The sequence below is a fragment of the Vigna radiata genome, chromosome 7 (assembly GCF_000741045.1).
Source record: "Vigna radiata var. radiata cultivar VC1973A chromosome 7, Vradiata_ver6, whole genome shotgun sequence".
NCBI classification, from domain to species: Eukaryota; Viridiplantae; Streptophyta; class Magnoliopsida; order Fabales; family Fabaceae; genus Vigna; species Vigna radiata.
The window spans coordinates 48,162,913-48,177,168 of NC_028357.1; the positions used below are offsets into that span (position 1 = coordinate 48,162,913).

A 14,256-nucleotide genomic window follows, 5' to 3' on the forward strand; every position below is an offset into this window, starting at 1 on the left:
AATAAAGTTTAAATATATATTTAATTTTTAGTAATTAAATATATATTAAAATGTAACATCGGAACAATATGTACCTTAAATGTTATACGAATTTTAAGGAACATTTATTCTAAAATGATAAAAAGTTGTAAGAATTTTTTTCATCTTCTATGAATAACTGCTATTTTAGGGGCTCATTCTCGTATGCTTCTGGGCGAGACAAAGGCACGTGTAGGTAATTAATTAATAGAGTTTTAAAAGGTGTTTAAGTGGTTCAATGTTACCAAATCACATGCTATTTTTTATTTTTATAAAATATCATCCTAAATTTTATTATTTTTCATAAAATATGAGGGTTTAAAAGTAAATTTTAAACTTAATTCACTTCCATTAATTTTTATTAATGATACTTAAACAACATTTTTATGACAATATTTGAAGATTATCTACATGACATTATGTGATTGATCCAAAATTATTTCACAATCAATAATAATAATCATAAATACTATCATGAACCAATCACACAATAATACGTTAATAATAATAAGATTTATATACTTTATTTTAGTTTTATATTTCATTTATATAAAATTTTTAACATATTTCTTTTATATTAAAATATATAATTTTTTATATGAAATTAAATATTAATGAATAATACATAAAAAGATATCTATTTATATATATTCTAAACTAATTTTATATTAAATTAACATTTAACATCATTAATTAAAATTCCACTTTCTTTTGCCTCCAAACACAGAAGATAACAAAAATAAAAATCCTGAAATAAATGGTCATGGCTGCTGAGAAGCACTGAATCAAACGTTGTTTTGGTTCCATTGTTGGTGACGTCTTCTGGTTTGTTTTTGTTGACTGTGAGCAATCTCATTATTACACGAAATGACTTCTATCTTTGACTTTAATTATATACTTATTTTTATATTATATAAGAATAATAGTACAATTTGTATATTTCTTTTATTTTCATGTAATATTTCATCAGTGTTAATTTTTCAAAAATTATTTGTCCTTTTTACAATACGATTTAACGTAGATAAAATTTAACCGGTGTTTGTTCATTAAACTAAGAGAACCCTACACCAATTCATCACAAATTTTGTAATACCTGCTCCATTTTTTAAATGTTCAGAGATGATTTTAAAATCACAAAAGCTAAGATTAAAGTAGTGTTTAAATACAAAATAACTTTTAAAATATTTAGTAATATATTTTACAAATTTCATTGTCTCTTGGACTCTTTTTGTTTATGTTCTCTCTAGCTTCTTTTAAAAATTTTGAACTAATATTTTTTTAAAAAATCTTAAACCCATTTTAAGATTTTTATTTTCGTATTTTTGTCTCATTTACATTTCTGTCTTTTACTTTTTGTCAATTAAGACAATTTTATTTACATTTTTCTAACTTTGCTTATTATGTGAATAATGTTTTAAACAAATATAGAAATTGAAGTAAGGAGAATTGATAGTCTAGTTGATTTTATTTGATTCTTAAGTTAAACGTATGGTGAATTTTAATTAGATCCTTTACAAAGTTAATCAAATTTTGAATATTTGAAGTAACTAGTTTGCAACTTAATACTTTACTAAAAGAATATTTAAGATTGTATTCGTTTTTAAAGAGAAATTTAAGAGAGTGGATTTGAGAGAAAACAATTATGAAAATAAGATTGTTTATATTAAGAAAAAGAGATGAGAAATGATTTGATAAATTAAAAAAATGTTTTAATTATTAAAATTAGAAGATTATTATTTTATTCTCGACCGTAAAAATAAGTTGAAATAAAAATATAATAAGGATAAATTATGTTTAAATGAAATGTGAATTATTATTTAAAAAAGTAAAAATGAAAAAATTACGTTTAAATAAAATGAGATTATAGAAATTAAATTCAAATAAATTACGAGTAAGTGATTAGTTTAAATAAAATTATTATTATTAAATGTGGGTTGGTAGTTAAATATAAGAAAATTAAAATTGAAAAGTTATATTAAATTAAAATGAGTTTTTTTTCGTAAATCAAATTGAAATAAAATATTAACGACCACATTAAATAAATTAAGTAATAATTTGAATCAGTGAAATTATTTTAAACTGAGATATAGTTGTTTAAAGTTAATATAAATTAAAATGTGAGTAATTTGTTACAAAGTATGTATTTATCGATGAAAAATAATTTAAAATAATTGTCCATCGTGATAAAAAGGTATAATATAAAAGAGGTGATTATTATTATAATTTAAGATATGTTGACGTGATTATTTTCTCTATTCCCTTTACTATATAAAGATCTATTCACTTATACATGGACCCACAGGAATTCAAATCCTCAAATTTGTATGCCCAAATTACTACAATAGTTTATTCCAAACAAACACATAATTAGATTAGTCGTGTTTGTGTTTAAGAATGTTATAACATTAACAAGTTGGGAAATTGATCATTTACGATTGATAAATTAATTTAATTGAGTTTGGCTTTTGATTTTTTTTTTGTTAAAAAGTAAATTGAATTAACGGTGCTTCAAAAATTACGAGTTAAAATGCTATTATTAATATATTTAATATTATTAAGTTGTCTGTATATTATATACTGACAATTTAATGACATTAAACATATGATTAGGTGCAAGTAGTGTGTATTACGGATGATATATTGCACTATAACAGAAAATAAAAAACAGTGTTTTGGAAGATACTCGTCTGAATGAGTTGGCATTGCAATCGGTTGAGAATAAATTAATTAAATTAGTAGTTGTTGCTAAACATTGACTTTCATCGCCATTATTAGTCACTTTCTAAAGACATTTTTGTTAGGATTAATGTGCTTCTCCTCATTCAGAATAAACTGAAAAAAATGGGAGGAAACAAATTATTATCTTTTTTTTTATATTATTTAATAATATTATTTCAAAATACTTTTCCCTTTTTTTAATAGAATTATCGTTTTCGTCTTCTCGTATTTTCTTAAGGGCAAACAAATTTTAAAATGGACTAATTCATTTTCAATTATACAGTATAAATATTTTTGTCAGTCCTTTAGTGATTAACCAATTAATAAATTGGTAGTAATCACAATTATTCAAAAACGTGACGTTATGAGTGACAATTGTAACACATATTTTTATATATTCGGAGAAAACAATAATTAAACAAAGAGTGAATATGTCTAAATTGTTTAATAAAAAATCTTAATTCAAAAGTAAGTTTATTTTCTGTTTCTATAATGCAAACCTTCTCTTTTTATTAATTTGTTCATATGTGTGAACTTTGATATTTCACATGGTCGGTCAAGTTGATAAATAATAGAAAATTTATCTTAGTATAATTTGGTTGATATGATGATTTACATGTTTGCATCGATAAAATGATATGAACTTTTTGTATATTTTTTGAAGTTATTGTTTCTTGTCAGAAGGTTTCTTTATGGTAAAAAATGTTAAAATTAAAATATTGGTGTTGAATAATTTGTGTGTGTCTCTCTTTCTATATAATTGAATTGTTGAATTGTAAAATTGAATGTATTGGTTTGGTATTGAAATACATAATTGAGAAAATTAGGTGAAATGGAGATAATAAATGTCACAATAGTGTGTGTAATCAAATGTTAGACATTGTTTGAAACAAGTTAGAGTGAATCAGATTGATGGGGGCCTTGCCGCCAAATTTTAATATATATAAATTAATATACAATTTATTTACTTTTAAAATTTAATACTCACAATTTTTTTTATACATTTATATAAAATTTTTATCATCTCAAAGTATTCGTTGAAAATAGCTACTAGAATAAATAAGATTGAATTTGACAAATATTTGAAGTAATTATAGTCTGTGTTGACTCCACACATATCATATAATGACAAATATTTGAAGTAATTATAGTTTGATAAAACTCATAATTCAAATAACAACTCATTTCTTAAGGAATGAGTTTATAACTTGGAAATATATATATATATATATATATATATATATATATATATATATATATTTATTTATCTTTTATTATGAGATACTTCTTGAGATTGAATCTTGGTATCCTTTTAAGATTTAAACATAAGCTGTAGATTCAATTAAATCTTACAGTATTATTTAAAGTAAACATAGACTAAAATGTTAATGATTAAAACTTATTAAAGTTTTTTGAGAACACTATACTGAATACTGAATTACAGTACTAGATTGTCATTCTTTAGTGACAGATTCAAAAGGTATTTTTGAAAATGCGTCTAATTTGTTGTTATTTGGGTAAATAATGGCCTTGTGACAGGGGTGATTAGAAAATAATTGTATTTTATGTTTTGGGATAACTATTAGTTTATATTAGTATTATATTTAAAAAATCTGGGTAATAGTATAAAAGAAATTTACTTAATTACAGTTACGTAATGATGTATATTATGCAGAATAAGTTGATTAAATTAATTTTTGGAAATGAGTATATAAGGAGGAGATAGGGAAGGTAGCATGTGGCATAGGCTTTATTAATTTTTGTTTTGTTTGGTTGAGCGCTGCGGTGTGGAGAAAGCGCGAAAGGGTGGTGGAGATGGACATAGACCAGTTGCCCAAGAACGCTGCTAACTACACTGCGTTAACGCCGTTGTGGTTTCTCGAAAGAGCAGCTACGGTGCATCCTACCAGAAACTCCCTCATCCATGGATCTCGTCGCTACACGTGGCAACAAACCTACCACCGTTGCCGTCGATTCGCCTCCGCTCTTTCCAACTACTCCATCGGACCAGGAAACACTGTACTTTCTCTCTTTCTCTTTCTCTTTCCTTTTTCCTCTCGATGACTTGGGTCTCAGATTTCTTTCTCTCTCTCTCTCAAACATCTTTTGTCTGATTTCCTCTGTTGAATATGAAAATTCTAATAGTTAGTGTTCACGTGAACAACTTTCATTTTATTTCTGTTAAATCATGTTCTGTTCAGAATATAACTAAAAAAACATTTTTAAAAATATCACTTTAATATCTTAAATATTGTTATTAAGAAAAAAACAATACTTTTTTGTAAAATCTTTTTTGAAAATGTTATATATATATATATATATATATATATTTGGAGACCAAAATAGAATTCATCTCGTGAAAGAGTTTATCTTTGTTGAAATAATATATGTTAATACGATAATACTGGAAAAGAGGAGAATGCGAGAGTTAATATTGTAATATGTTGATTTATGATAATTATTTTAAAAGCTATATATTTCATATTTTTAATTAATTGAACGATATGAACATTAGACTGGAGAGAAAAGTCGTAATGTAACCTGACAATTGTAATTTTTTTTTATTCTAACGTGCACTTTGCGATGGTTATCAAATTCCAATTTCTTTTAGGAACTAATCGTGCCTTGTGACTAAATTAATTGATAATTGTCAAAGTGAAAGACCAACTTCATTTATGTTTTTATAATATGGTGAATTACGTACATTGTTGACCGGTGATGTCTATTTTAATATCATTCTTAGATTTTTTTTCTGACAGAGGAAAAGTTTCAATACACCGATGGATGAATATTTTGCGATGAACTAGCTAATTTTGTTTTTTTATATAATTCTTTGTTATGTGCTAGACAAATGTTTAAGAAGTTGAACATATTACTTTTAAATTTCTCTACGGAAACATAACACAATTTGGTCAGCAAGTTAAAAGTTCGAATATCTGTATTCGTTACAGTTTGGATTTAGCTCTTGAAGTTAATTATAACAAGTAAAAACACGAACTACTCAATCTTGATGATGTCGATGTAATTGTGTTGTTGTAGGGAGTGTTCATGCTATTTTGGCCCAGTGCTATGTTCTGGTAATGTAATGTTGATGTTAATGGATTACATAATTTTCTGATACTGCTTTCAACAGGTAGCAGTTATTGCACCCAATATTCCAGCTCTTTATGAAGCTCATTTTGGGATTCCAATGGCAGGGGCTGTCTTGAATCCTGTTAATATTAGACTAAATGCATCGACAGTAGCCTTTCTTCTTGGTCATTGCTCTGCTGCAGCTGTAATAGTTGATCAAGAGTCCTTTGCTTTGGCAGAAGAAGCTTTGAAGATATGGTCTGAGAAAGCCAAAACTTTCAGGCCTCCACTTCTAGTAGTCATTGGTGATGAAAATTGCGACCCTAAGTCACTTAACTATGCTGTAGGCAAAGGAGCCATTGAATATGAGGATTTTCTTCAGGGTGGTGATCCTGAATATGCATGGAAACCCCCTGAGGATGAGTGGCAGAGTATTTCTTTAGGATACACATCTGGTACCACAGCTAGTCCGAAGGGTGTGGTATTACATCACCGTGGAGCCTATCTCATGTCTCTGAGTGGAGCTCTTATTTGGGGAATGACAGACGGTGCTGTGTATCTTTGGACACTCCCCATGTTTCATTGCAATGGTTGGTGTTACACTTGGACACTTGCAGCTATTTTTGGTACCAACATATGCCTTCGCCAGGTACACCTTTGGCAAAGTTCTGCATTTGTCTGAGTGATTGAAAGTTAAAACAAGTTGGTGTTAACTTCTTATGTCTACTGAATTGAGTGATGTTCTGTACGTGCCTTGTTGATATCTTGTAACTCTAGCTTCAAGTTTGATGCCATTGTTAATTTTTTTTCAAGTAGATGAATACCTCATTAAGCACATCATTGATGATAGAGCTAAACTATAGTGGCATGGTTCAAATATAAAGTTGATGTACTTTGACTAGGATTTCAAAATCATACTTCTAGATTTCTTCAATACGCAGTATTAGTCTTTTCACAGTTTCTTGGTTTGGTAACTGTTAGAAGTTGGAAGTTAGAAAAAAGGGGGGTACTTGATGTGAATATGTCGACTTTATAAAGAAAAAGATTTCTTGATTGGTTGAGAGTTGGCGTGGATATAAAATATAGACGAGGTTAGTAAGCGGCGTTTAGAATAAAAGTGAGTTGCTATGTAGCAAATGCTTTGGAGAAAGGTGATGCTCGATTGATTTCTTACTTGCTTACACTTGAAATGACAATGCCTGTTTGTATATTGTCATCCACAGCCTATGTATAATTCTAGTTACTTAAGATAGTATTTTGAAAATTCTATTACATACTGGAATTTTGCAGCAGGTTCTAATACTTCTACTTGATACAAAATTCACCAATTCAAAGCATAATTTGTAGTTGTTTGAATATGAGTTTTGATAGTGTCTTCGTAAATATGTTTTCAAATTGAATTTTGTCTAGTAATTAAGTTGAATTTGTTTACCTGCCCCATCTATGATAAAATGATATTTATAGTTATATGCTTGGTCTGTGATGATGCATTGGATTTCTTTGTCATTGCAATAGTTTATTTGTTGTGATAAGAGTAGGTTCATCTTCTTTTAAGTTATATTGCTTGACTTCTTGTTTCTGTAGCAGCTATCATTACTTTATTTCCGGTGTTAATTGTACTATTGTTGCTCGCGTTTAGATACTCAAAAGAAAAATCCTTATTTTAAAGCAAGAAGGTATAATAATACCTTTCTTGGTTCTGCCATGGTAGTGCTTTTCTTTTGCCTTTTGACTCCGCTAAGGTGCCATTTCACAATCACTTCGACAGAGTCATCAGTATCATGGAACATGCTCAAATCTTTGATCGTGTAATTGTTTCATTTGCATCCAAGTACTAACTTTCACTTGATTTATTAATGGAATTTGGAGTAATATAAGAAAGATGTTATTCATAATTATTTTCTTCGACGAAATTTGCTTGATGCGTATTTTTTGCTGGCAGTTCTTTTTATATATCATTTACATTTTAGTAACATGGTATCTTCTCCTACAGAGTAGATAGTTGTAGTTACTTCAAATATTATTTAGAAAATCCCATTACTTTAATTTTGCAGCAGGTTCTAGTAGTAACTAGTGATTACATGCTAATTTGAAGTTAATATACATTAATAAAACCAACACAAATAGCAAAGAGCTTGGTTAAAGGAAGAGCTCGGTTTTTAGTTTTATGAGAGAAATAATAAGCAGCAAGTGAGTTTTGCCCACTGAAGTGTGAGTGCGGCTTTTGGACAATTTGACCAGAATATGTGCAATGACAAAACATCCTGTCATTGCATACTTTTGTTGAATACTGTCACGTTAGCAAGTACCGTTGCATACTTTTGTTGAATATTTGTTTACTAGATAGTTGATTGTTATAGACTAAGTCTTACAGATGTCCATCCTGAATTCATTTTCTGTCATATGTTTACTCAGGTAACGGCGAAGGCAGTCTACGAAGCCATTGCCAAGTATAAAGTGACTCATTTTTGTGCAGCACCAGTGGTTCTTAACACAATAATCAATGCCCCACCTGAGGAAACCATACTTCCTCTCCCGCATGTTGTGCATGTGAATACAGCTGGGGCTGCTCCTCCTCCTTCTGTTCTTTCTGGAATGTCTGAACGAGGATTTCGTGTCACACACACTTATGGTCTCTCTGAAACCTATGGCCCCTCCGTCTATTGTGCCTGGAAACCTGAATGGGAATCACTTCCTCCTGAACGCCAAGCCCAGCTCAATGCAAGACAAGGGGTTAGGTACATTGGCTTGGAAAACTTGGAAGTGGTGAACACAAAAACCATGCAACCTGTTCCTGCTGATGGCAAAACTGTAGGTGAGATTGTGATGAGGGGCAATTCTGTGATGAAAGGGTACTTAAAGAACCCTAAAGCTAATGAGGAGACCTTTGCAAATGGATGGTTTCATTCTGGGGATCTTGCTGTGAAACATCCAGATGGGTATATAGAAATTAAAGACAGATCAAAGGACATCATCATCTCTGGCGCTGAAAATATCAGCAGTGTGGAGGTAGAGAACTCTCTTTACTCGCATCCTGCAATACTGGAAGCAGCAGTGGTTGCAAGGGCAGATGAGAAATGGGGTGAGTCTCCTTGTGCTTTTGTCACATTAAAGCCAGGAGTAGATGATAGTAACCAACAACGTATAGCTGAGGATATATTAAGGTTCTGCAAGGCAAAGATGCCTGCTTATTGGGTTCCAAAATCCTTTGTGTTTGGACCCTTACCTAAGACGGCTACTGGGAAGATACAGAAGCACTTACTAAGGGCAAAGGCAAAAGAGATGGGACCTGTTAAGATGAGCAAGTTATAAATGATCATGACGAAAAAAGGTGCCAGTTATTTCAATTTGGGATTAAGATTCTGCTTGCTTGTCAGTCCAAATTCTTATCTATAATATATATATATATATCAGAAAGCTTTTATCTATGTTTCAAAAGTGGTTAATGAGACAGTGTCACTAAGGCATTTTGAAGTCAATAAATCCATTTTTGCTTCAATTATAGCTTACAACATGTTTATTTTTTTTCTTTCTCATTGTGTGATGCAATTTGAGGTCAGGGATAATGTTCAAATAAGTCTTCCACAAACTCCAAGAATGAAGTTCCTGAAAATTGGACTGACAAGTAGTCCAGTATCTCGGCGATCATTTATTATTGGGTTTATGACATTTTATACTCAGACACTAGTTGAAACTTGGCATACAGAAAACACAAATTATGCAACTGCATAAATTAAGGTTGGACACACCGATGATAATCAGATTTAGACAGTGATAAATCTAACAATGGTTACAATTTGAACATTTGCAGCTAAATTATATAACTGCATAAATTAAGGTTGGACTTCCTTTATTCCTATGTTTGTTGGTTCTGTCCAAAAATAAATAAGACTAAACAATACGTTAATATTGGTGAGCCTCGAAAACTTCATGGTTTTATTTGAGGCTACGTGTCTTTTGATACATACAATCTTTATCTCTTTAAAGAAGAGTCGGAACAAAAAAATTTTCGACTTTTCGCGTGGATTTCAATAATGTGTCAGAAGAGAAATGGGGTTTTCAAGACCACCATTTCATCAATACTGCTATATTTACTTTCTTATCTACCATGAATTCTGCCATTTTATTTTATTTTTTAATTTATCAAAAAGATACTGCTGTTTTGTTTTACAGGTTCTAATTTTGTCTTTTTCTATCATTTTAGACATCCTATTTATGCAGTATCATTTTAAATAAGTCTTTTGTATTATAAATATTTTTTATTAGGTCTTTTATTATGAAAAAATAAATCAATTTAGACTTGACCGTTAGTTTCGTACTAACATAGTCAAATGAGATAGCACATTTGTGGTCTTTTTGAATTTTTGAATTATTTTTAATTTTTTAAAAATAAAAAAAATGTCATATATCAAATTGATATTGTGTCACGTGATAATGACAGTGTAACATGACACTCATATTGTCTCGTGTCATTGTCAGGCCACATGTCATGGCATTAATCTTAAATTGGATCTGTATTTTTATTTTGTCTCAATTTAATCTTAATTTTAAAAATTAAACAATTTTGTCTCTCCTTAAATTCAAACAAAATTTAAATTGTATATAAATCTTAACAAATATTTTTATTAAAATTGATATTTTTATTAAATATTTTTAATAAGTTTAATTATATTTATATTTACTTAATCATATAAATGTTAATAATGTTATTTAAATATATTTATAAAGGTTTAAAAAATCAGTGATATAAAATGGTGGTGTGAATTTTTCAAATGATTTAGTTCATTGAACAAATTATTAATGTTAAATTTCACTCTTTTTTTAAAATAAAAAAATTGTAGAAAGTTTTCTTGATTTAAAGATCTTTAATTAAAGATAGTTTCTTCTTTCATGATTTTTCATGAAAAATTTCACTATGACAATTACTAAACAGTTTAGTGATTTAACTGTCGTTAAACTCCTTATCAGGATTCAAAAGGTTTAAATTTTTCACTTTCCTTTATTGCACATGAACAATTCTTATTTTTCACCTCCCGTCGTCGATGCACAATCTTCTTTTTTGAAAAACAGTTTTTACGTTCAATGCCTTTTTTGAACATCTCTAGTCTTCAATCTTTGTCGGACCACCAACATTGTCGTTCTCCGTTTTTGTCAAGGTTACCCACGTTTTTTTGCCAGCCTTATACTCTTACCTACCACCATTGTCATCTCCCACCTTGGATGTATGATTATTTAGATGTATGAGGTCGAGTGTTTTTTTCAATGGACGACCTTTTATTGACCATTTTTGAGTCCAATTCTTCATTGATGTTAATTGGGTTACTTGTCAAAGGTTTTTTAATGTCAAAATTAATTTGATTCAAATAGCAAGACCTACAATTAATATATAACCTACTACAGAACATCTATTTATAGGTTTTGACATTGATTTTTGATTAAAATCAATCTAATTATGATCCAAATATGATTAAGTCTTTAATCGGAATGGTTTTTCAAGTTGATCCATTTTTATCATGACCATTTGATTGCTATGAAGGCTTGACCATCAAATTATCCATTGATCAATCAGACCATATATACCAATGACTATATAAGCAAGATGTTAAACGATTTAAATAGATCAAACATAAACTTGAATCATGGATTGATATGTCAATAAGTATAACGCAGTTAGGTTAAGAGAATACGGTGCAACACATATAAAACGCACCCTCACACAGGATTAAAAATCACATTAAGAAAGACTAACTCAACATAAACTCAACTAAGAAAATATGAAGTTCAGTGTTGATATGATGGTATTATCTTCATCTCTCTCAGTTTCTCCACCCAAAATCTGATACTCTTAAAGGTATCAACATGACCAAAAAAACCATATTCTCTACTCTTGTTCATGCTAGATACATGTTGAAACTTAAACCTTACCACCGCTTGTAGGGCGTCAAAGCAGGTTATTTCCTCCAATACGGTGTTCTGAAGCTCGTATTTCTCCACGATCTCCTTCCAAACGCTACCCTTATCACGCATCAGCTCCACCAAATCAAACCTTTGCGTTTCGTCAAACGCCACAAACTCCACATCGAAAACTTCACACAGCAACTTCCACATGCTCTTCCACGTGAAAACGTCGCCGTTTGTGCAATTGAATGCCTCGTTTTTAGCTTCAGGGGAAACCGCAGCCCACACGTGCTGCTGCGCCAACACTCTGGCGTCGGTCATGTCACAGAAATGCTCCCACGTGTACTTCGTTCCGGGGTACCGAAACGCCAATCCCACGTGGCGACAAATCACAGCGTAGGTTGCTAGCGTAAGCAGGGAGTTGTATATACTCCTGGACGACGCTCCTATTATAATAGAGGAGCGGTGCACTGAGTACGTCAACGACGGCGTGTAGGATGCAAGGAGATCTTCTAGCGCGTAGTAGAAGTTGGGGTAAGGGAGCCTCGCCATGTTCTCGTGAAACGGTGGGTCGTGGGAGATGAGTTTGGTGGAGAGGAGTGGATCGTAAATTGGGCCCATGTAGTGTTTGGTGCCAGTTTGAACTGTTACATGGGCGAGCTTTGAAGATGTGCAAGATTTGAGGGCGCTGAGAACGTTGAGGAGCATGGTTTCGTTGATTCTCACGTTGGCTTCTTCATCTGCACGAACCTGCAAGCTTATCCAGAATAAGTGGGTGACTTCACTCGCAACCGGTGAAAGCTTGGCGCGCGTGTCGGAAGAGTCGACAGCGTCAAAAGTGATGAAATGGTCGACCGTGGAAGGAGGGAACCAACTGGGCGGGGGCCTGCGGGCGGCGCCGTAAACTTTCCATGGGCCTCCGGGACAGCTGGGCTCCTTCAGGGCTTGGGCTAGACTCAGCCCAGCCATCCCTGTGACACCAGCTACTAGTGCCACAAAAGTTTGGGATTCCATCACAGCTGTTCTCCTCACCAGGATAAGATAATTTTGTTTGGTGGCTGTGTGTTTGGAACAGTTATCGGTTGAATTTAAAGAACCAGATCGGGTTGCAACATGAATAATGTTTTTTCTCTATTTTTGGAATGTTGTTCCTAAGTTCATCCAAAAGTAACAAGTTAGATGAAACAAAAATTGGCGTTAACTTGGTTTATGCAGTATTATGATTAAAAGATGTTTGATATAACTGTTCCAACACACAACTCACTCATTGGATAGATGTTTGATATAACTAGACATGAGTGTCTGTATTTCCTTACATTCAACCCTACAAATCCATACAAATCCATAGAAAGAAACACATGGGTCACTCCTTCAATTCTCACCATGAAATAAAACACATCTGGATTTTTATTCTAAAAAAAATATTTAATACCGACCAATCATAAATTACAACATTATCAAAAAATTATCAAAAAAATATTAATTTTTTTTTTTGTTTTTATTCATCCTTAGAAGCGACTAAGCATTTATAGCAAAAACTTACTTACTTACCGTTTTAATAGCACACTTTTGATGTATTTTTAATAAAAAAAAATATTTAACAACTATTTATTGATAAAGATTATACGGTTACTTCGTTTCAAATATTCTTTTAAATATAAATTTAAATAAATCAATAAAATACTAAATAAAATAGTTGTCAATCATGATCCATCTTTAATTGATGGAATGACTCAAAGATAACCACTTGGGTGCGTCGGGCACAAGGCTCCAAATAATTAAGATGCAATTGTAGAAAACCTGTTTATTTCTTTTGTCTAGTTATCTTTATAATATGGCTCTAATAATATCTAATGCATTTAATAAATGTATATTGTTAAAATTAAAATTTAATGATGATTGAGTAACGATAACTACTATATTTATCGTATTGCTTTATTTATATTAAAAAAAGATTAATCGAGTTTATTTGATAAAAAAACTGGGTAGAGAATATTAAAAATGAGTGGTGCTACAAGTGCTTTAATTTTATTTTCAATTCTTTTGTTTTTATTTTTTAATTGCACTAAATATTTTTAAATTTTTATTTGATTTTACTTCTTTCATTTTTGTAATTTATCATTTTTTATAAATAAAGCGTTTTGGTTACGAATAAGATGAAAATTAAAATTAATTTTAATATTATGTATTGTATTTTTCTTTCTTTAAAATATTTATTCGTTGGGTATTTTTATTTATTGTCAACTAAAAACTATTGTAATATATTTTTTATTTTTAAAGTATCAAATATTCAAGTCTCGTATTGATTTTAATTTAAAGTTATATAAATTAAAAATAATAGTGTTAATGTGTGAAATTTAATTGAAGTTGCTCATGGCAAATAAAAAATAGATGTAGTTCATAACATCTTTAAGATAACCTGAATTTATTTTCTCCAATAAAAGCTCATAGTAAAAAAATTTGCTTTTCACCAATTGCATCCATTTTTCAAGTACTTTTGTTACTTTTGTGCGTTATAGGTTTCCAAAATTTTCAATTATATGAAAACCA

General features: G+C 30.4%; 2 protein-coding genes across 2 annotated transcripts; one reads left to right on the forward strand and one right to left on the reverse strand.

The window, feature by feature from the left end:
* Window positions 1-4,460: 4,460 nt before the first annotated feature.
* LOC106769132 (acetate/butyrate--CoA ligase AAE7, peroxisomal) lies at window positions 4,461-9,307 on the forward strand. The gene is made up of 3 exons (XM_014654618.2): window positions 4,461-4,755; window positions 5,870-6,457; window positions 8,224-9,307. Exons 1-3 carry the CDS (start codon window positions 4,552-4,554, stop codon window positions 9,118-9,120), a joined length of 1,689 nt encoding a protein of 562 aa, XP_014510104.1. The 5' UTR covers window positions 4,461-4,551; the 3' UTR covers window positions 9,121-9,307.
* Window positions 9,308-11,508: 2,201 nt separating this feature from the next.
* LOC106766992 (3-oxo-Delta(4,5)-steroid 5-beta-reductase) lies at window positions 11,509-12,884 on the reverse strand. Its single transcript, XM_014651799.2, has one exon. The coding sequence runs from the start codon at window positions 12,718-12,720 to the stop codon at window positions 11,590-11,592; it is 1,131 nt and encodes a 376-aa protein (XP_014507285.1). The 5' UTR covers window positions 12,721-12,884; the 3' UTR covers window positions 11,509-11,589.
* Window positions 12,885-14,256: the final 1,372 nt, after the last annotated feature.

What these genes read in the sequence shown, in the direction of transcription:
- LOC106769132 (XM_014654618.2), top strand. Translation starts at nt 4,552, where the DNA reads ATGGACATAGACCAGTTGCCCAAGAACGCTGCTAACTACACTGCGTTA. An exon ending in CCATCGGACCAGGAAACACT is followed by an intron (nt 4,756 to 5,869) that starts GTACTTTCTCTC and finishes TGCTTTCAACAG; the next exon opens with GTAGCAGTTATTGCACCCAA. An exon ending in CCAACATATGCCTTCGCCAG is followed by an intron (nt 6,458 to 8,223) that starts GTACACCTTTGG and finishes ATGTTTACTCAG; the next exon opens with GTAACGGCGAAGGCAGTCTA.
- LOC106766992 (XM_014651799.2), bottom strand. Translation starts at nt 12,720, where the DNA reads ATGGAATCCCAAACTTTTGTGGCACTAGTAGCTGGTGTCACAGGGATG.